The sequence below is a fragment of the Mytilus trossulus genome, chromosome 1 (genome assembly GCF_036588685.1).
Source record: "Mytilus trossulus isolate FHL-02 chromosome 1, PNRI_Mtr1.1.1.hap1, whole genome shotgun sequence".
In the NCBI taxonomy this organism is placed as follows: Eukaryota; Metazoa; Mollusca; class Bivalvia; order Mytilida; family Mytilidae; genus Mytilus; species Mytilus trossulus.
In genome coordinates, this window is record NC_086373.1 from 5,857,330 (window position 1) to 5,878,440 (window position 21,111).

At 29.7% G+C, this 21,111-nt stretch overlaps 1 protein-coding gene across 1 annotated transcript in view; it reads right to left on the bottom strand.

The window, feature by feature from the left end:
- The window catches only part of LOC134713272 (tyrosine-protein phosphatase Lar-like), a 168,047-nt gene that overhangs the window by 57,872 nt on the left and 89,064 nt on the right, over positions 1 to 21,111 (bottom strand). Inside the window, exons 8-13 of the mRNA XM_063574929.1 lie at positions 14,490 to 14,531; positions 12,055 to 12,360; positions 8,007 to 8,021; positions 7,373 to 7,402; positions 6,144 to 6,335; positions 4,993 to 5,103 (exon numbers count right to left, since the gene is read on the bottom strand). Of these exons, the coding sequence (XP_063430999.1) occupies positions 4,993 to 5,103; positions 6,144 to 6,335; positions 7,373 to 7,402; positions 8,007 to 8,021; positions 12,055 to 12,360; positions 14,490 to 14,531 (696 nt within the window). The remainder of the gene's footprint in view (positions 1 to 4,992; positions 5,104 to 6,143; positions 6,336 to 7,372; positions 7,403 to 8,006; positions 8,022 to 12,054; positions 12,361 to 14,489; positions 14,532 to 21,111) is intronic.

A 21,111-nucleotide genomic window follows, 5' to 3' on the forward strand; every position in this document is an offset into this window, starting at 1 on the left:
ATAAGAAGATGTGGCAGGCCTGATTGACTATTTGGTATCTGATCACATGTTTAAAAAAATAACACTTCAATGATGAGATATGCTTAATCTTTAATATCAGTAAAAAAACATGTTTTTTTATTGAATACAAGATGGATTCCTATTTATAAATTCTGCCAAAAATCATTTGCATCAAAAAATACTTATTTTTTAATCATTTTATACAAAATAAGAATAATGCTTTCAATTGATTTTATCAATAAAAGTTTGCTGACAATATTCTAGACTATTGTCAAAGGGAGATAATTATTGATAGCCATCATTTGGATTGATTAGAAAAATGGATAAAAATCAGTACTTTGGTTTGATTATACACTAATTTGGTGAATAAAAATATTCTAAATATTCTATACTGTGTGAGATGTAATTTGTTAACATAAGTATATTTTTCTTTCACTTGAAATACATAATTGGTACTGATTTACCTACTATCAAATTTTGTTTAAATTTAGATTTCTAGAACAACATTTTATTGTTAGTTTGTTGTATTTTGAATGTTCATACAAGTTGGGTTAGATCTAACAGCTGTATTTTTTCTTCCTAAACCGTTTACTGTTTTTTAATCAATGTCATTTTTTACCAGAAGGCTTTCAACATATAACAGTTTCAAGTCTGTCGAAAAACTTCCTCAAAATGTCAAAAAAATGAGTGTCACTGAAGTGAGACAGAATTCAATGTTCTGATCATTGTTACAATTGATATATCTGATATTTGTGGATTTGAAAATGATTTAGACAGCTGCCAAACGAACTTGATAGGACTTAAAAAAGTTCTTCTAGATTACATGCCTGATAAAATCATACTGTGAAAATTTGTCTAATTACCAAATGTCAGGACAAGAGTGAAGTAACAGAAATGTTCCTCATTATATTTTAACATAAAAAGATGTTCAAATTTAAATGTAATATCTATAAAGGTCTTTATCCTATCTCATTTTTTTATAACTCGGTTGCACAATATCAAAATCTGATCAAGATTATCTGGCTACTGTCAATGTCCGTGGTCTAATTACTATTTCAAATCAAAGGGAAGTCTTCCTGGGTTGATAACAGTAAGAGTTGTTGGTTATACAAAAATGGTTATAAATTTTGTAAAAACTGAAAAAAGACTTAGTTCTCAAGTCTGCAAAAACAGAGTAAATTAACTCAAACAATTCATTGATTGCAGGTGCACAACTTCAACACGTGTGCAATCTTCTTGGGAAGTTTTATGGATCTTGGTTAAAAAACTGTAAGAGTTTCACAAAAAAGGTTTTGTGTGTTGTTAACTTTGCTGAAAAAGGACTTATTATGCCTTATTATTGGTAATGTTTGCTATAAATTTAGCTGAAAAAAAATCAAAAAATCACTAGACTGGAATAATTGGGTAAATTTCTTAAACTATAACATAATAACCCAACTTTACACATGTGTGAAATCTCTGTGAAGTTTCAGGGAACTTTTTTGAAAATAGAAGTTGAATACACAAAATTAGTAATGTTTGTTGTAAGCTTTGTCAAACCTGACCAAAAAAAAACAGAGTGAAAAACACGATCAACAGTCTATAGTACTGTAAATGGAATAAATGACAATATAAACAGAATTTATAGGATGCTATTGGCTGAGACTATATTCTATGAATGTCACCAAAAATAAAGTGCTTTCATTTGGTTGACTCAGAAAGTAGTATTCTTATTACTTTGAAAATCAAACATGATTTATTTTACAGAGGCTTTTTATTATGACATGTTATATGATTTTGAACATCAAAAGTTCATGCACAATTTTGGATCACGTTTTCCTAAACAAAAAGTACATCTCTTGTTACTTCCACATAGGTAGGTTGAACAGGTTATCAAAACTCAGTGAGATACACCTGTCTACTAACGAAGATATAAAACATCAAAGACAAATTAACAACAGGTGTGCACTTGTAAATCAAAATCTACAGTTTTAATCAATTCTTATCAAGGTGGAATAATATCAATTTATTTATGGTTAGCCTATCATGTACGCAATATTTTTTTTTTTTTTCTAAGTTTTTGTTTTGAACGAATTGAAAATGAGACAATTAGTTGTAATGATGATATTCACATTGGGTATCTATGCCAAGCTAGACTATTCTGACTTTTATTAGTTTCTATGTTTGTGGGTCATCCTTTAATTTTAAGCAGATCTAGTTTGGTTTCATATTTGTTTCAACAGGAACCAGTGGCATTGTTGGCAATATATTATTATGCAAAAATCATTTTATACAACTGTCTTTTTTCAATTTTTTTTTATACTATTGGAAACAAAAAATGAAAGTTTTCATATAAGAGATAAACAAGTTTTATTTTTCTTATAAAAGAGAAGAAAAAAAAAAAACAATAAAAAGAACAAAAACTTTCTTAGACATGAAAGGGGGACAAAGAACAATGCAATATCTCAATCTAGACCTTCAAAAATACTATAGGTCAAATATTTTAACATTTAAAAAAATTATTTATAAAAATATTAGCTGGGATAAGTAAGCAATGTTAACATGAAGACAGATATATATCAGTTTATGGGGGGTCTTTCATCTTATCAACATTTAGTTTAAAATACTTCATTGAAAGAAATTTCAATCTTCAAACTTATGAAAAAAGTTACCTTACGTATCAATCTAAATAAATAGGAACATTGTTGAAACGTTCCACCCTTACTATATCAAAGTTTTATCTGAACATCATTTTTCTATTTCCATAATGGCTTTGAAAGCTGTAGGACTTCAATATTACACTTTCCTACAACATTCACTCAGTTATGATTTGAAATGTGTTGGTGAAAACTACTTAAGCATTTTTCTAGGTTTGTTTATTATTATATGTTTTTTATGCAACTTTGATCTCTATAGGGTTAAGAAAGAAAAACAAAACTGGGGAAGACAAATCAAAGTTACCAGAAAACATGAAATTTTTTTTTTATGTGATGTTCCCTAGATTTTTCACAGGTTCAAAACTTCTTCCAGACTTTCACAGAAGGGATTTGGATTTTTTTTCTAATGACAAACAAATGACAAAAAGCTCATTGTTGAAGGTAGTGTAGTTTATTACCAACTAGTCCTTTGGCCACTGGTAGAGTTTTAAACTTAGTCATTTTTTGGACCCTTTATAGTTTGCTGTTCAGTGTGATCCAAGGCTCTATGTTAAAGACTATATTTTTACCTATTATGGCTTCCTTTTACAAATTGTGACTTGGATGGAGATTTGTCTCTTAAACACTCATACCACATCATCTAATATCTATCTCAAAGTCAATCACATCACATCTCCTTATGGAAAGAAAATTCATTAAAATCATGCAACTTTAAATAAGTTATGATGATTAAAATTCCTATCAACATCTTCCAGCTGAGTGTTTCATAAAACTCTAACTAATTTTCAAGTCAGAGTTCACAAAAAACTGTTAAAGTAATAGTCATTACTTATGTTTGTGAATGGTATACCTATTACACAGTTAGTTAACTTAAATACAAGGTAATGTTTACATTTTCCTTCAACGAAGATTTAACACAAGATCTAATCTACAGTTCCATCTAATGTAAAACCAGGATGAAACTTATTCCGCTGAAAATATATTAAATGACTTCTTCTAACATATGTTTCATTAATTTAAAGAAATTTGTTTTTTAACCATCAAATATCAAGTTAAAACAATATCCAAATTCTGGGTAATTAGATCTTTAACATTCAGTGTCATAAATATTGTTTGTATGTATTAAAACCTGAGAAAATATCTTGAAACAGAAGGAATTATATTCAATGTAACAATTTTACATGCATAGAGACTCCATCAAATCCAGATTTCTGTAGAATTCTTCATTATTTTATTATTTTGACATTTACGTAATATAGTAAGAAATTGTTTAACCAGGATATAATATACTTAGTTAAATTTACCAGACAATTTTGCTTCTAAATTGATTGAAAATTTGATGAATGGCATAAAAATGCCACTCAGCACTCTTGGATATATGACATTGATGGTAGCCTTAATAAATATCTACATGTTATAATAATAAAACAGATACATTGTGTTTATTTATTTAGAATTACTCCTTTCACAATTAGAAAGCAAATATCAGCTCATTATTTTCAAAAAGTGATCAAAATGGAGAAGAAATATGCTTTTAATGATCGTTTCACTTTCTAAGTCTAATATAAATTATTTAGCCCAGATTTGGTCAACCAAAGTTAAACTAAAACTGGAACAATATTCACAGCATATATGTTACAAATATTCAAACAAATATAAAACTTTACATAGAGCTGTTGAACACTTTCAATTTCCATGCACTACCCTTGGTTATGACAGCCACGTTTATTAATTTGTAGTATCATTAGGAACATATTTAAACCTAAACACCACAGATCATTACATTTATCGTTTGCTTCACATGGCCCTGTGAGTGCAGATAGTTTTGAAAAGCCGTGAATGACTTAAAGTTAAAGTGATATCAACAGATCATACTGACCAGCTTAAAAAACATTTTTTCAAAATAGTTTCCTTTTATCAATAAGCATAGATTTCATTCAAAGTTCAGTTTTCTGTTCCTCAATAAATAATGATTTTCTGAAGATCTGATAAAAGAAATTTAAGGCAGATATGGGAAAAAATATAGACAGTCTTTTTTACAGATTACAACATTTTTGGTTCAGATAAATTTGAATTATCTCCCTTTGTATGAAATACAATAAATTATAAACTGAAAAAGTTATCCCCATTCTTAATATTCACACAATTAACAAAGTATTAAGTTCATTTGGTGCATCTTTTAACACATGTTAGACATTTTAATCAACTATTGTCTTTTAGATACAGCAATGCAGGGAAAATTCCACTTTTCAACATGTGACTGCAATTTTCCATCTTGTGACTGCAATTTTCAGTGCGAAATGTATGTGGTTTATATGAAAACAAAAATGCCCATTACACGTTTTCAGTAACTTACCTTTAACATACAGCATGGCAGCAAAAGAATAAGCTACCCCTTTACTGTTAGACGCCACACATTCATATCGACCATGATCAGATTCCATACTATTTTGTATCTGTAGATATCCTGTAAAATAAAGTAAAACTGTTAGACGACACACATTCATATTGACGTAATCGACCATGATCAGATTCCATACTATTATGTATCTGTAAATATCCTGTAAAATAAAGTAAAACTGTTAGACGCCACACATTCATATTGACGTAATCGACCATGAACAGATTCCATAATATTATGTAAAAAAAATGTATTCTACTGAAAACTTTGTTTCATAGTATTGACAAATAGTGCAAATATAGGAAATAAGCATTTAGCTGAACACTTATTGATGTGTAAAATGGGAACTAATAATTTCAGACTTTTATGTAAAGCTATCTACTGTCCAATTGACTCATTAATAACTTTTTTTTTTTTTTTTTTAAAGAAATGTGTTTAATACTTTTTCAGTCAAACCGGCTATAACTGTTATCTCATGAAGTTACAAAAAGAAGCATTCAATTCTCAAATAATTTCAAATTTTACCCAAAGTAATTTGAATGTTTTTAACTACCAATATAATCTTGAGGCCTGATAATGTATGTGTTCAGTATTTGAAGTCAAAATAGAAATTCGTGAATTCCTCTTGTTACATTCCTTTCAGTTTCCATCTAAAAACCAACTTTTTTCTTCTAAAATATTTTCTTCAAATTTAAAAAGTTGAACTCCGTTATTTTCCATTTCACTGCTCTATGATCAGTGACCCTACTGTTTGGAAACAAACTCAAAATTCCATTTTTATGGATGATATTAAGAATTCAAAGCATACAAGTAATAGAATAACCTTCAGTCCGAGATTTTGGTATGTATGACAAAGGTTTTTTTTCCATAACATTAATATTCAAAGTGTTTGACACCTACTGGAATTAGAACACTACCTAATTTGACTTAAGTTAATCTTTGAATAACCTTCCCCTTGATAGTATCATTCATTTCACTTAAGTTTCTCCATGTCAATAATATTCAAGGTGTGTGTGTGTGTCAAATAGATCATTATGACCTCCTGAACTACCTGGATCAACTTTTGTTAATTTTGAATCGGTGTGCTTTGCTGATTCTATCTTTACCTGGGTCAACTTTAGTTAACCTTGTATCAGTTAAGTCTACAGGAATCTTATCTTTAAACCATTCTATTTGGATAGGTTCTTGGTTGTAGATCCCTGGAGCCTCAGCTTCACATTTCATGATTGCATTCCTTCCTTTCTCTATAGATTTAAGTTTAGGGTTAACTGTTATTCTAGGATAGCCTTGTGGTATATCTGGAATAAAAAGAATTATTATTTTTTTAATTGAGAATCTTAATTTAGTCAATCTTAATTTTTCAAGGGTCTTAATTAATTTTGAAATAATTCACTAAAATAAAGAAATTAATAATTTCAGTGATGTTATACAAATGTAGACAGTTAGTTCTTTGGTACAAAATCTTCATATTTGTCATATCAAATGAACTATCAAAAATATAAAGTCTTACTTTTGAATTTCTCTCAAACATGAAAACAGTACCTCTCCTTGTTAAAATAATATCAATGTGAAAAACAAATCAGCACTTATTATGTTAAGAAGAATCAGCAACCAGTTAAAAAGAATAATGAAGGAAAAAAGAAATTTTTAACTAGGAAATAAAAACAACTAGAGTTATCTATCTTTGCTCATAGGGGAAACAAATTACAACATAAAATAGTATAAAGGAATGGAAACAAAAGATTTGATGACAGAAGAGCACCTACAGTCAAAGATGTTTTAAAAGCTTTATTTTTTAACTTGAGATTGACAATAAATATATATAAATGTACTAAAACCATCAAGTCTTTTGCTTTAGAACTTTAAACAGGTAGATATTTAACATTACAAAAGAATATAAGCTAACTTTTTTTGCATTAAAGTTTTCACATCTATTGTAAAAGAAAGATGAGATTGATCCGAGATAAATTTGATATTATCTTCAACCCTTTTTCGGGGTAATAAATCAAACAAACTACAATATTAAATTTATGTGATCATAATTTTTGCATTAGCTTAAAAGCAGAGCCGACAAAACTCACAATTGTTCCACTCTCCTTTAAAATGTATCAAAAAGTTTAACAAATCTATTTAAAAGGACTTGATGTAAGAAATTTGAACCAAACAAATCTTTCACTATGGTCTCATCTTTCAGTATACTGTTAAGGTATAAGGGTGGTTTGTCGGGTAACAATATCAAGAATGCGTGAAGCAATATTTCTCCTCCATGTTTACAACAAAATGGCTATAAATCTTTAGGAATTAGGATAGCACAGTTTTAAGCATGTATTTTTACCTTTATACATTTTTTTCCAGTTTGGATTACCTGTAAATATTACTCTGTTAGTATTGTTACTGTATATATATTGTTAATATTAAGGCCATATAAAAAGTAGTTTTGTTTACTACCTCCCTAAATACTCTAAATGTTAAGGCCTAACCCATACACATTATATAGGTGACTATGCAGTATGGGCTTTGCTCATTGTTGAAGGCTGTATGGTGACCTATAGTTGTTAATGTTTGTGTCATTTTGGTCTTTTGTGGATAGCTGTCTCATTGGCAATCATACCACATCTTCTTTTTTATACATTAAGCACTGTCCAGAAAATTTCCCAATAGTCAGTGTAAAATACTTTTCAAAATAAAATAATTTTAACTACCTACCTAACATATATTTTCTGCAAGGAGGCAAACACCAAATATACATGTTCTTTATTTTTTAGCCCAAGTTAGTCTAATAAAACTGTTAATATTGTGTTAGTTCTTATAAAGCATTCTAGGTTTCAAGGCAAGATATACTGTGGAATTATCTACCCTTTGCCAAGTTAAAATGGTTTCATTGAAAGCATTTGTTTTAAGATTATGATTTTACATTATTATAATGTCTAAAGCATAACACCCTTCACCATTGATAACTGGCTCTTTACCTTTTTCTGGCCAATCTACAAATTTGTACAGTAAAACAATTACTAAAGGATGAAAGGGAGGTAACTATAATACATCACACAAACCTATGAAACATTTTACAGAACTTGCAGCATATTAACTGAACAATTTATTATTTATTTTTTCATATTTAGAAGAAAATGAAAATCACTATTCATGATGAGATGGTTTTGCACTAACTTTTCATGGTATATTTCAGAAGTATTTACATAATAAATTACTTATATTTCAATTTGACATGACCTCAATATTCGTACATTATTATCCTATTAATAATGCCATAAATGTTTGGATCCTAAATCAAATAAGTGTAAGAGTAGATGGGTACAGACTATAGTGACTTTGGTGGCTGTAAAATACTTGGGGTGTTGAGTAAGGTTGAGAAGATTATCACTTAGTCAAAAATGTACAGTGACTTTGGAGACCGTAAACTGCTGGGGGTGTTCTGTAAGGCTAAGTAGCTTATAAAAAATGTACCTCTTATTTTATTATTGTCAAAATATGACATTAACAGTTTACTGGAGTACACCTCCTGCGATGGTTTAAACTCTGGGTACAACACATCCTAGACAATCTTATGTCTCAAACCCATTCATAAATAAATACTTAAATAATTAAAGGTTTTTTAAATTCATTGTTGTAAGATCGCTGATTCATGTGATAATTGTAAAGCCAATCTCCCACATCTGACTATTTGGAAGTTTGTCAAACTTTTATTGAATGAATGAACTGCAATGTAATCATGATGATGACTTTATGTGTTACAGGTGCTATATACAATCATTGACAAACAAATATCTTACAAAGCAGATCGTCCCCCCTTTCCAAAAACACAAAAACTTCTCGTTTGGAAAATAGTTCTCATTTTGATCTCATTAAAGAAATCTTTATCATTTTTACAAATATGTCACAATCATTTTGTTGTTGGTTTTTTTTTAATTTTTTGTGGGTGATGGAGGGAATAAGGGTTTGCTTCCAAATCAAAAAAATTCTTGCAAAATTTCTAGTTTTATATAGTGAATAATTCACTCTTGCCTTAACTAATCAATCATTTACAGGTTTACCACTTCTAATTTTTTTTTTTTTTTCTTCTTATAAAAAACCCAGCTGTTTAGATGGTATGTCCTCAAAGTTAATGGAATGTGAACTAAATTTGGTCCTCTACCAATAACATATCATGTTAAAGCACTGTATATGTAAATATGTCAATGAAATTGTACACCTTCAATGACAATGTCACCTGTCAATTTAAAAAAAAATCATTCATTGTTATTCAGGTAAGACTATTGTTCTCATTGTAAAACATAGGCTAGCAGTAGGATATCAATCAAGGGACATAATTCATCTCAACAGTAAAACCTAGCTTCAGGAAATCAAGGATTCTTATGGTTAAATCCCCTCCCCCCCCCCTTCATAAAGTTCATTTTGTTTACAAAAGCCATAGCATTATGAAAGATTTTTCATTCCCCAAAAATCATTTTGACTCATTTGTGATAATTTGATAGCACTTTAATAGGAATCTGTAATTTTTGCTTGATTTAAGTCATAATAAAATAACGGATCAGACAGTCAACTTTTAAATGCTTTTAGATATAATTTTAATATTAACTTTATAAATTCCATTTTTTTTTAAGAAACCTCCAAACATTCTTACAGGAGATGTCACCAGAAATCCTCGATGACTTTTAAATTTCAATTATTCCAACAAAGAAACCAGCTCAGATGTCAATATAAAAAACCAATTTCACCAAAATCTCCAAAATATTCATGAAAGGAAGTAAAAACAATTTTAGAAAGCTCAATTCTATTTCCATGGCAACATTTGTTCTTGCATAAAATCAATATGCATCATCGTCCTGTATAACGCTACATAAAGCATATTCTCTGTGAAACGTCTGCCTCCTTGAAGACAGAACGAATGACAAGGAATCAAGATATTGCCCAATAGTACAAGATATCGTCATCAGTTAATCCCTCGTAAAGATATTCCATCACAAGAACGGAAATCTAATTTCTAAGAAACAAGCCTAACTTTCTAAATAAAGACAATTATGAAAGGAAGTTCTCCAAATACTGTCATGTAGAAGGTGATAATTGAAGATCAGGTATCAAATCAGCAAATATTTTTATTTTGGAGAATTTTAATTCCTCTATTATTTGTAAGTGGCCCCAGTCTAAAATGGACAGAATGTCAGAGATGCATTGTTAAGGATGAGACAAAAGTTTCCTATAAATGTATTGTTCTTAGCCTTTGAATCAATAATTAGCTGAGTCTTATCAATTTTGGCTGGTTTTCTGATGGAATTTAGAGAAATACTGACCACTAAATTATACATTTGTATCAGAATAAGAATGCTTTAGGTCTATTTGTATAATAATTAGTATGTCTTAAGTCTGCATGTATCTGACAACATAATTATAATTCTACCAAAAATAAACTCTATTTTTACCCACAAATTGTTCTCCTCGATAGATTTCTTTTTTTGAATCATTCAAATTACAATAGAAGGCTAAGGACTATTTCTACAACAATACAAAGTAAAACTTCTGCATATGACAATTGTTTGAGGGAGTACAAAAGAAATAAAACACTCTTTTTTTAAATTAATTTCCGATAGAAAGTTTAGAGATGTAAGTTTAATTAATGGGCAATGTGTTTTCGTCACTGGTTTCCCATAAAACAGGATCCATGGAGTGATATAAAGGCACCATAGTTTTTTTTTAATTCTATATATGGCTAGAAGTGCACTATACTTTTTGTAATACACTGTTTTTTTCCGAATTTATGGCAACGTTTTAATCATTGCTATAAATGGGATAGAGCACCCATTACATTTATCAAAACTGATATTCTAATTATCATTAAAAATATTATATAAGCGTATGATTCTTAATCCCAATAATTATTAAACTGAATTATCTGTATCAAAAATAATATGATAAACAATGTTGGGAAAATTATCAGTTGATGCTTCCCACAGTTCTACTGCTTGACAAACAAGAGGTTTTTTTCATTTGTTAAACTAATGTAGTTCAATATCTTCAAAACTTCACACAATTCACTGGTCTGAAACTCTTAGAATGATAAAATGCCCTTAAATGTATAGCATTGTCAATATGAATGTAATTTACATAGCTCCTGATAGTTGGTAATAAAGGCATTCAATATGTAATTGCCTTTCTCCTGCAGGTATACTATATGATACTTAAGTGGAGGTATACAGTGCACCAATATTGATTTACTATTTAAAATAGTCAAATGGTATTTGTTTAACCTCAATCAAACTATATAACAGGTGCCCCTTAAACCTACAAGTAACCTTCATTGTTTTAAATATACCATAAAAATATCAGGTATGAGTCAACGATTAATTGTATAATAAATAACATTTAACATTGACAAGGCATGCACAAATGCAATTTTACTTTATAATTATACAATTGAGAAATTTTATGATACTCAGAATTAACTGATGATGATGCTAAATACTTTAACACACAATAAGGTTTAGATAATTACCCCTTCTTAAAAAGGGAGTTAACTCAAGTGATTTGCTACTAAGTACCAAGGGAGATAATTCCAGGATAAGAATGTCATCTCCAGCTTGATCTGTATCTTATCATTATGTAATTATAATAAAAAAATCTGTCCAAAATCTATGGATTTGGAACATCTGTTATGTTTCAGACTGATCTAAAGGATAAGACAAAGAGGGTAACCTTATATGTCTACTTAGAAGCAGTAGTTTGTTACACAATATAACTTAAGTATAAGTCATGAACAATTCAGTACTTATGACCAGTTTTAGTCCTATTTTTGTGTGTGTGTGAAAATGAATCCGTAGGTATAAAAATAGCTATAAAACAATGGATAAACTAATGGAAATTGTGTGCATTCCTTCACTCAATTAACATACAACCCAGTTAATATAAACACACTAAACATTATATCACTCATCTTTTGTAAATAATGTCTGAATTAGTTTCTTTTTTTTTAAAGAAAGGGAGATAATTTGCAGAGTAACCTACCTTTTTGATCAACTGGGTATACATGTAAAAAAGCACTAGTTTGTACTTTACTTCCATAATCATTTTCTGCTTCACAAGTAAATTTTCCAGAATCTCGCCTCGCCTTGACGGGTTCTATTCGGAGAACACTTCCATGTGGCATTGGTTTAATTTCATATCGTTGTCTATTGACAGCTTTTATTCTTTTATCGTCTCTATACCATGTAAATTTTGGCATTGGACTTCCTGAGGCTTTACAAACAAAGCTTATAGTCTGTTCCTCAGCTACCGACATGTTACGGAGAAATAGTGTAATGGCTGGTTCAGCTAAAAAGACAGAAAAAAAAATATTCTTTAAAATTTGAACATTTCAGTATAAAGATAGAAAACTAACAACAGTATACACACTACAACTATTTTCTTTATTAACATAAATTGTCTTTAAGTACAGAAAAAGAATGTACATATAATGCATGTAATAAGATTATTCGTGTGTTCATTAAATAGGTTTTCAAATTCAGTCAACAAAAAAAGGTTTTCAAATTCAGTCAACAAAAAAAATGTTTCTAAGTGTACGCCAATGAGACAACAACCATATAAAGACCTTTCAACTCCATAAGTCTTGTTTTGTAAAAATTAAAATTAACACTTAGACCTAAAAAGACGTTGCGGTCAACATATGAAAAAATGGTCAAAGAATTTTTTTGGAGAGAACCCAAGTTTTAGACATTAACCACACACTATCTCGTTTCATTCAACATTTGCATATTATGAATTAAGAGATGTGTTTTGTGCTTTTATTGAAATTTTTTGCCTGTTTTCTTATTTCATGTAGATAAGTACATTCTTTATCTATGTTCAATTTACTGCAAAAAGTTTTAAGGACAAATATACATTTTAAACTTAGAAATAAACCCATAAAATCTTTTACAAATATGACTTAAAAGCATTTTATTAAAAATTTAAAATTGTATACAACACTTATATCCAGAATTATTTGTTGGAACCAGTAATCTAAAAACTACAAGAAAATGAAGATAAGTTAATTTTCAATATGTCAGATTTTCATTGATTCACTCATTTGTAAAAACACAAAAATACTGAACTCCAAGGAAAATTCAAAAGGGAAAGTCCCTTAATCAAAAGGCAAAATCAAAAGTCCAAATACATCAAATGAATGGATAACGTCATTTTCCTGACTTGGTACAGGCAACTTGATAAAGACAACAACAAATCAATGAAAAGTAAGCCCTGCATAGTAAATCATTGATTGCTTATTCTTTGCTTAAAGTCCAGTGGCAAATATTTCTTGAATATTCATGTCATGACTAAATGACATAAAGGGTAGTCAATAATATGGACTGCTACTTGGACAAAGGTATGTTGGGTAGAGGCTGGGCACTTTATCTCTTCTAAAAGTCACAGCTATGATGATTCCAACAAATAATTAAAGATATAAGAATTACAATACAACAATAAATTTAACATTCATATTTGTTAAAAATTCAAACAGGAAATGAAATGAGTGACCTCCCTTTACATCTAATTCCTAACTGAAAAAATAATATTTTGAAGAGAGAAAAAAATAACTCAAATTATTAACCAAGATAAGCTTATTTATTTAATTTCATTGTGGTGTGTATCATATGGGGTTTTCTTTCACTTAATAGAGAACAATAAAGGTCAGAAATAAATCTTGGATTCTTGCCGGGTGGACACCAATACTAGATTACTTAAGCGTGGACAGCAATATTTCTCTACATCAATTGCTACAGACGAATGTCTCCTTATTTTTAATTCCATGTTTGTTAATTCTATACATTTATTTTCCTAAAGGGTTAAAAATTATGTCATTAATGGTCCTCCTTATTCAAAATGACTTAATGTTACCTACAGGTCACCTTACCTTAGAAAATGTGATGTCAACTTAAATTTTATCTGATTTTAATATTATAAAAGTTTGACAACCATGGCCAGACATTTTGTTATTATATGTATAACTTCATTCATTAAACCAATGAACATATAAACAAGATAATTATCTGGCTTAAAAAAATGACATTTAATATTCTCTAGTAAATAAAGGCATTGAGAAATTTCATGCATAACATTATCTTAAGTTCAAAATAAAACATTTTAAAACTATGATTTTTTTTTTGAATAAAGGGAAGTAACTCATTTAAGAAACATTTCCTGTCTGTTTTCATACCAATAGACAGGCATTACTTATTGTTAACTTAAACTTAATTATTAGGTTTCAAAAGTGAGTCTATAAAAATTGGAATATGTGAGACAAAAAAGAAAGTATGTGCCTCGAAAAAGGTTTCCAGTAATATTCTAGACTAGGCATGCATGCAGATTTTGTGAACATTTCTGTTGATTCTTTTGGACATTTAGAGTATTTTTGTCATCACATAAATAATGCATGCCTACATTTGGTTTGAAATGGGACTTACAATTTATTAATTCTACATATCTGAAGAATGGGGCGATGCTTGCTGTAAAATCATTCAAAATACATTATAATTTTATGTAAATTCAATGATTATAATAATGATCATATTTTACAAAATACATATTACAAAGACTAAGGAGGTTATATGACTTCCTTGCACAGACTTAATCAGCACAATAATTATTTAATTTTAGTAATTACAGAATCACCCATAGTATTCAAAATTATATAGCTTACTGGCTCAAAAATCAGATTTCCATGAAATTTGGTACTCTTTGAAATTTCTCTTATAAGTAACTTATTGCTGTTCCTAAAACATTATAACTCAGATGTGTTAGTATGCTTTTGGTTTATCAAGAACCATGCAAATTAACTCATCATAGATACCAGGACTAAATTTTGTATATACGCCAGTCGCACTTTAGGTCTACAAAAGATTCATCAGTGACGCTCAAATCCAAAAAAGTTAAAAAGGCCAAATGAAGTACGAAGTTGAAGAGCATTGAGAATCAAAATTCCTAAAACTTTTGCCAAATACAGCTAAGGTAATCTATGCCTGAGGTAGAAGAGCCTTAGTATTTCAAAAAATTCAAATTTTGTAAACAGTAAATTTATAAATATAACCATATCAATGACAATTCATGTCAGCACAAAAGTGCTGACTACTGGGCTTGTGATACCCTCCAGGAAATAAATCTCCACCAGCAGTGGCATCGACCCAGTGGTTGTAAATTAATGAGTTAATAAGCTTCTATCCTTTTTTTGGTATATTTGTATTTAATCTGACAACAAGCCCTTGAATTTTAGTGATATATATATATGAAGAAAAAAAAATACAAAAAAATACTGGTATATCGACTGTGATCTGGCAAAGCATATAAAAGTACATTAGTTTTTATTAAGCATTGATACTAACAAAAAACAAAAGACCATCAGTTCTGAAATAATTGATTGTATATATAAGTTAGGGGCTACAAGAATCAATAGATTAAGGTCCACCAATTTTTGTGATATATATATATATAAAGATATAATGAATTTTGTGATTGCTACACATTACTTTAACCATCACAATTAAACCTTTGTTTTTTGTTTTTTTTTATCTCACAAAGGATATATTCAACTGTTCAAAATCAAAGAATTAAGGAAGGATTAATGTACCTATTAATTTTTCTCCATTTCTTATATCTTGGGACTTTCAGTCTGTACATTAACTTTGCAGATTCTATTGATAATTAAAATAAAAAAAGTAACTCCCAGTATTTTGTTTTTGTCAATATCGTGGGTTTGTACAATGTGAATACATTATGTGGTGACTTTAAGTCAAGGTGTGTAAGAATGTGTTATAATGAAAAACCTCAAGACTGGCTACAGTGATGTAAATCAAAAAAAGAAGGTTAGGCCACACTTAAACAATATTTTGGTTTGTCCAAACCCTACCCAAAGGCTGAAGCATTTTCTTCTTCTTTTTTTTTTGACAAAGAGAAATTAAAGTGTCAAATGTCTATTCCAATCTGATTAAAAAAAAACTTTTTCACATCAGGACAATAAAAGATTTTGAGTAGGCAGCTATTTTTTGGTAAGGTAGGGTTAGGGCAAACAAACATAATCTTTTTTATGGCCTTAACAAAGCAAGAGATATTATGATTTAAGATAAAAGTTACTAGTAATTATAAAACTGTAAAATTAAGAGATAAGTAATGCCTGTACCTGGTCAGCATAAAACTTACTAAAAACTAAGTCAAATTTCTCAGAACCAAAGAAACCTGAATCTGTCCTATCTGAAAAAGTTTTAATGTATGATCTAATAATTTTATAACTTAAACAAAAAAGACATCTTTAAAGAAATCAATTAAGGTTAACATTATTTATGAAAGCACCCCCTGGTTTAGACCCTCTTTTAGGTCAAGGCTTGAAGACAATTTCAAAATTTTTCAGACCTTTCTCCCACCAATGACCTCCATTTCTATGTCATAAAAAGCAATGTTAACAAAGCAAAGCAATTTATGATTTAAGATAACTGTTACTGGTTATTATAAAATTGTTAAATTAAGCCATGCCTGTCCCTGGTCAAAACTTACTGAATAATAACGAAAGGTAAGGGAATTCATTGAAATCTGAAATATTTATAAAATAAATAAAATATCTGCTATATAGAAATCAAATAGGGATAGATTAACATAAAGTATGAAAGAAGCACTTCCCTAGTAAAGACTTGAAGGCAATTTCAAAAATATTCAGACCTAATCCTCCTTTCAATGACCCCCATTTTTATGTTACACCTCCTTTCAATGACTTTCTAAATGTAAATATAAAAAAGAAGATGTAGTATAATTGCCAATGAGACACAACTGTCCACAAGAGATCAAAATGACACAGACATTAACACATTTTGCATATAGAACTAAACCAGGAAAACTTTAGATTGACCAATGAACAATGAAATAGAGGTCAAGGTCAGATGACATCTGTCAGTTGGACATGTACACCTTACAAACCTTCCATACACCAAATATTGTAGACCTTAGTATTGCTTATAGTATCTGAGATACAAACCAAACCACAAAAACTTAACCTTGTTCACTAATCCATGAAGCATGACGACCTAGCAAGGTACGCAAATACCAACTATAGAATAAGATATCCTGTTAAAAATACTAAGAGAGAAAATAAAATTACTGAAAATCTTATATATTTTTTCAAGTAGTCACTGAACCATGAAATTAGATCAAGGACAATGGACATGTGACAGACAAAAACTTCATAACATAAGGCATCTATATACAAAGTATGAAGCATCTAGGTCCTCCACCTTATAAAATATAAATCTTTAAGAAGCTAACTAACGCTGCTGCTACCCGATCACTATCCTAATGATGAGCTTTCTGCGGCTTTAGTCGCAGGCTCAACAAAAATGGCTATAACGCCTATACCCCAATACTCATATGAATTTGATTAAAAAAAAAATCGTATAACCCTAAAAAGACTATGCAGTTTCTGAATATACTGATGCAATAACCAGTCAGTAACCAAAGGAAAAGGTCAAAGCATATAAATTGTCACTTGATCAACACAAATTTTCATTGTTTACACTAAAAAGTGAAAAATTGTTTGAAAGACGGAATTTCCTGAATATATAATTAAATAAAAAAAAGACAAGAAGCATGTCCATGGCATTTTTTTTTTAAATTTATAAAGAGATATAGATGAAGAATCATGAAAGTGAAGCCATTCAAAATGTTGTAAATGAAGTTTTCATTTTTAGCGCAAATGAAATATAACCTTGTTGCACAAATGAAAGATTGGATTTTGTAAAAATTGGCCTGATTGAAACGCCAAATGAAAGAGTGAAAAAAAACTTTTATCAAACATTTTGTTCATGTATAATCATGCAAATTCAACATACTAAATATCCACTACAATTGTAAACTTTTGAGGAGGAATATAAATAATTGGATGGGCTATAAGCCAACATTTGTTATCAGAGTTCAATCTACACAATGCCCTTTGGTGACCACTGAAGCTTTACTGATGGTCATTATAATTAATGGATGGACAATTATAATTTAATGACAAAAGTAATTATATGTATTGATATTTGCCTTAACTGAACTGATTTATAATCCTTAAAGTGCCTGTAAGCTTTGTGATGCGCAGTATAGGTTGAAATTGTTGTCTTTCTGTTTTCATATTAATAGACATTTTTTGTGCGTTTATTGTGTTAGAGAACAATAACGTTGAAATGGTCAATGTCAAATGCACATTTCTTCCAAACAAGATCAGCTAAGGCCACACCAATTTGATTCCTTGTTCGACGGATCCGCCCGCACCTATTTTTTTCAAAACAGATTTTTTTTATTTTTATTATATTCCCGCTTCCCGCATCCGGAAATGAAATCATGTCCATTTCCCGCGCCGTTTTTTTGTAAATATTATATAAAGATCTCAACATTTGTTTTTTAAAATCACAGTCTAGCATTTATATAAGGATTTTAAACCAATCAGCACCCCACAACACTGTAAATATCTGCGAGAATATTTGTTTCAGCATGAAACCAATTTATTCCAAGCGGGAGTGCTCCGATATAGATAGAAATACCAGTACAGAACAAAACGTTGGTTTCTTTCCCCCTAACTTATATTCCCTTTAAATAAATGTTCGTTGTTAAAATAAAGTACAAAGAACTTCTGAAGGATTTGCCTTCAACTGCAATTATAATGTATGGTTACGGTCATACCCGCTGCAGGTTTGTGCACCTGTCATTGTTGATTCACAGACCTGTCGTTCAGCAGTTATCGTTTGTTGATGTGGTTCATTGGTATTTTCCCGTTTGGAAATATAATTTAGATCGTTGGTTTTCCTCTTTAAATTGTGTACAATACTAAGTTGTGGTCCCTTACAGCTTGCTGGTTGGTCTTGATCAAAGCTCTGTGTAAAAGGCCGTACTTTGACCTATGTTTGTTATTATCAGGTTGGGACCAACCCTCCCTCAGACAAGGCCAAGGGCCTTGAAGAGGTCATTTCACCATGTTTACTGTTGTAGAAAAGAAAATAGAAATACTAAGGATTTGTACAGTGCTACTATACAAAACCTTTGACAACTTAGAATTTTTTACTCAAAAAGAGGAGAAATACATTATATTTTAAACAACTTTTCTAAAGAAGGGATGGGTCCACTTATTTTGAAAAATATTAAACTGCTAAAGTAAATGTGTTAACATGGTTAAAGTCCAGGAATATTACAAAATTCTTGGACATGTTTTGACCATTTAATACCAAATATTATAGTTCTTTGGGAAAATATAAGCCCTTTTGTACTTGAAGTGTTTTTACAAAAAAAATATATTATAACTTATTTTGACCCCTCATAAAAGGGATATTCATAACATTAAGGGGTTGTTCTGAACCTGATTATGACTTGGATTGAGAATTGTCTCATTGTCAGTCACACATACATAGAGCAGATTTTATTATTCAATTATTTCTTGTTGAACAGGGAAAAATACTTCATAAATTAAAGAAATGTCAAGGTATAAGTGATTAATCAAGTTTTTATATAGTCAAAACCTACTATTTTATGTTTACCAAAAAAAATTATAATCGCTCGCCTTTACTTTTTAAGCTTCGCCTCAAAAATTTGCAAATTAAATATTTTTTTATTAAAATTTTCAAATCGCTCGCTCGCCCCAATTTTTGGAGTCCAAAAATCCGTATAACAAGAAATTAAATTGGTGTGGCCTAATTCCTAAATCCCTCGAAATATCATTTAGAACATTATTGATATTACAACAGACCATAGACGCCTGACATTAACGACTATGTCATTTTGAACCCCCATCCCTTCTCATTTATATGCATGGATCTTGTGTATGACTCATCAATGCTGCATCATATATCTATTAAACTCTTAAAAATCAAAATCAATTATAACTCATTAAAATTCAATCTACACATCAGAGATAAAACACAAACATTTTTTATACATTCTACCTTCCAATTTTGCCGCCATTCCCCAAAGACTAAATTATAGAAATGTCTGACAACTCTACATCTATTATTCACACATCTCGGAGTGCTATCTCATAATAGTTGCAATCAAATTATTGAAAATAGTCAATTTTCTTCAAAACAAGTGAATCCGGATACAAATGCTTTTAAAATTATTATTTCTATTTCATTCCCCCTTATAACAAGTTATCAATTAATTATCATTCTTTTAAATTATTGATGACAATATCACCCAGTGCATAATGTTGCAAGTATCTCTTATCGATAGAGAAATCGTCAAAACTTAAAAGTCAATATTCTTCCAATTAACATAGATCACTTGTACCTAAATTCATTGATTCCTGGATACAGCAAATATACATAGTTTTAACAGATAGTGGTTATATTGTTTTAAGCCATATACTCTGAGCGTAATTTATGTGAACATTCTCTTAGACAGCATTGATTATTAATGAAAAAGTTAGAAAACGTTAGAATATAACCCATACTTAATAGAATCTAAGCAATATAAAGTCTGAAAGAGGGCTGCTGCTTACAAAGAATCTATTGAACCGACAGTACCAAAGCTCTTTACAAATTATATGGGTCTAATGTTTTATGATTTGGTTTAAGCAATGGAACATTTTTGTCAACAGTGATCTATGTATATAATCCAATTGTTGTAGCCATGGTCCAATCCTCTTATCCTTGATAAACACATCCATGATTATGACTTTATAACCAGATTTTTACTTATAATGAGAAACCCGACAGGAGCCAGTAGTGGAGCAGGATTTGCTTTGTCTTGTGTTTTCACCCAATTTTTCTAATGCATAGGCATCAACTTTCTTTTCATTAAAAAACAAGTAAAACAGAGATGTCTCATTGGCTTTCATAGTAATCATACCAAATCTTCTTATTTTTCTACAATTTTTCAAATTATCAAAAAAAATCAAAATATCATAGATTTGAATAAATAGATAGTAAACAATCGTTAAGAAAAAATGTGAATTATGCAGAACATGTCTATCTGTAGTGAAGTCATTTTGATCTTCAATATTCATCCTTCCTGACTACACAAATTATAGTGGATCTGTAATCGATGTCTTAGGGCTTAAACATCTGATATCAAATA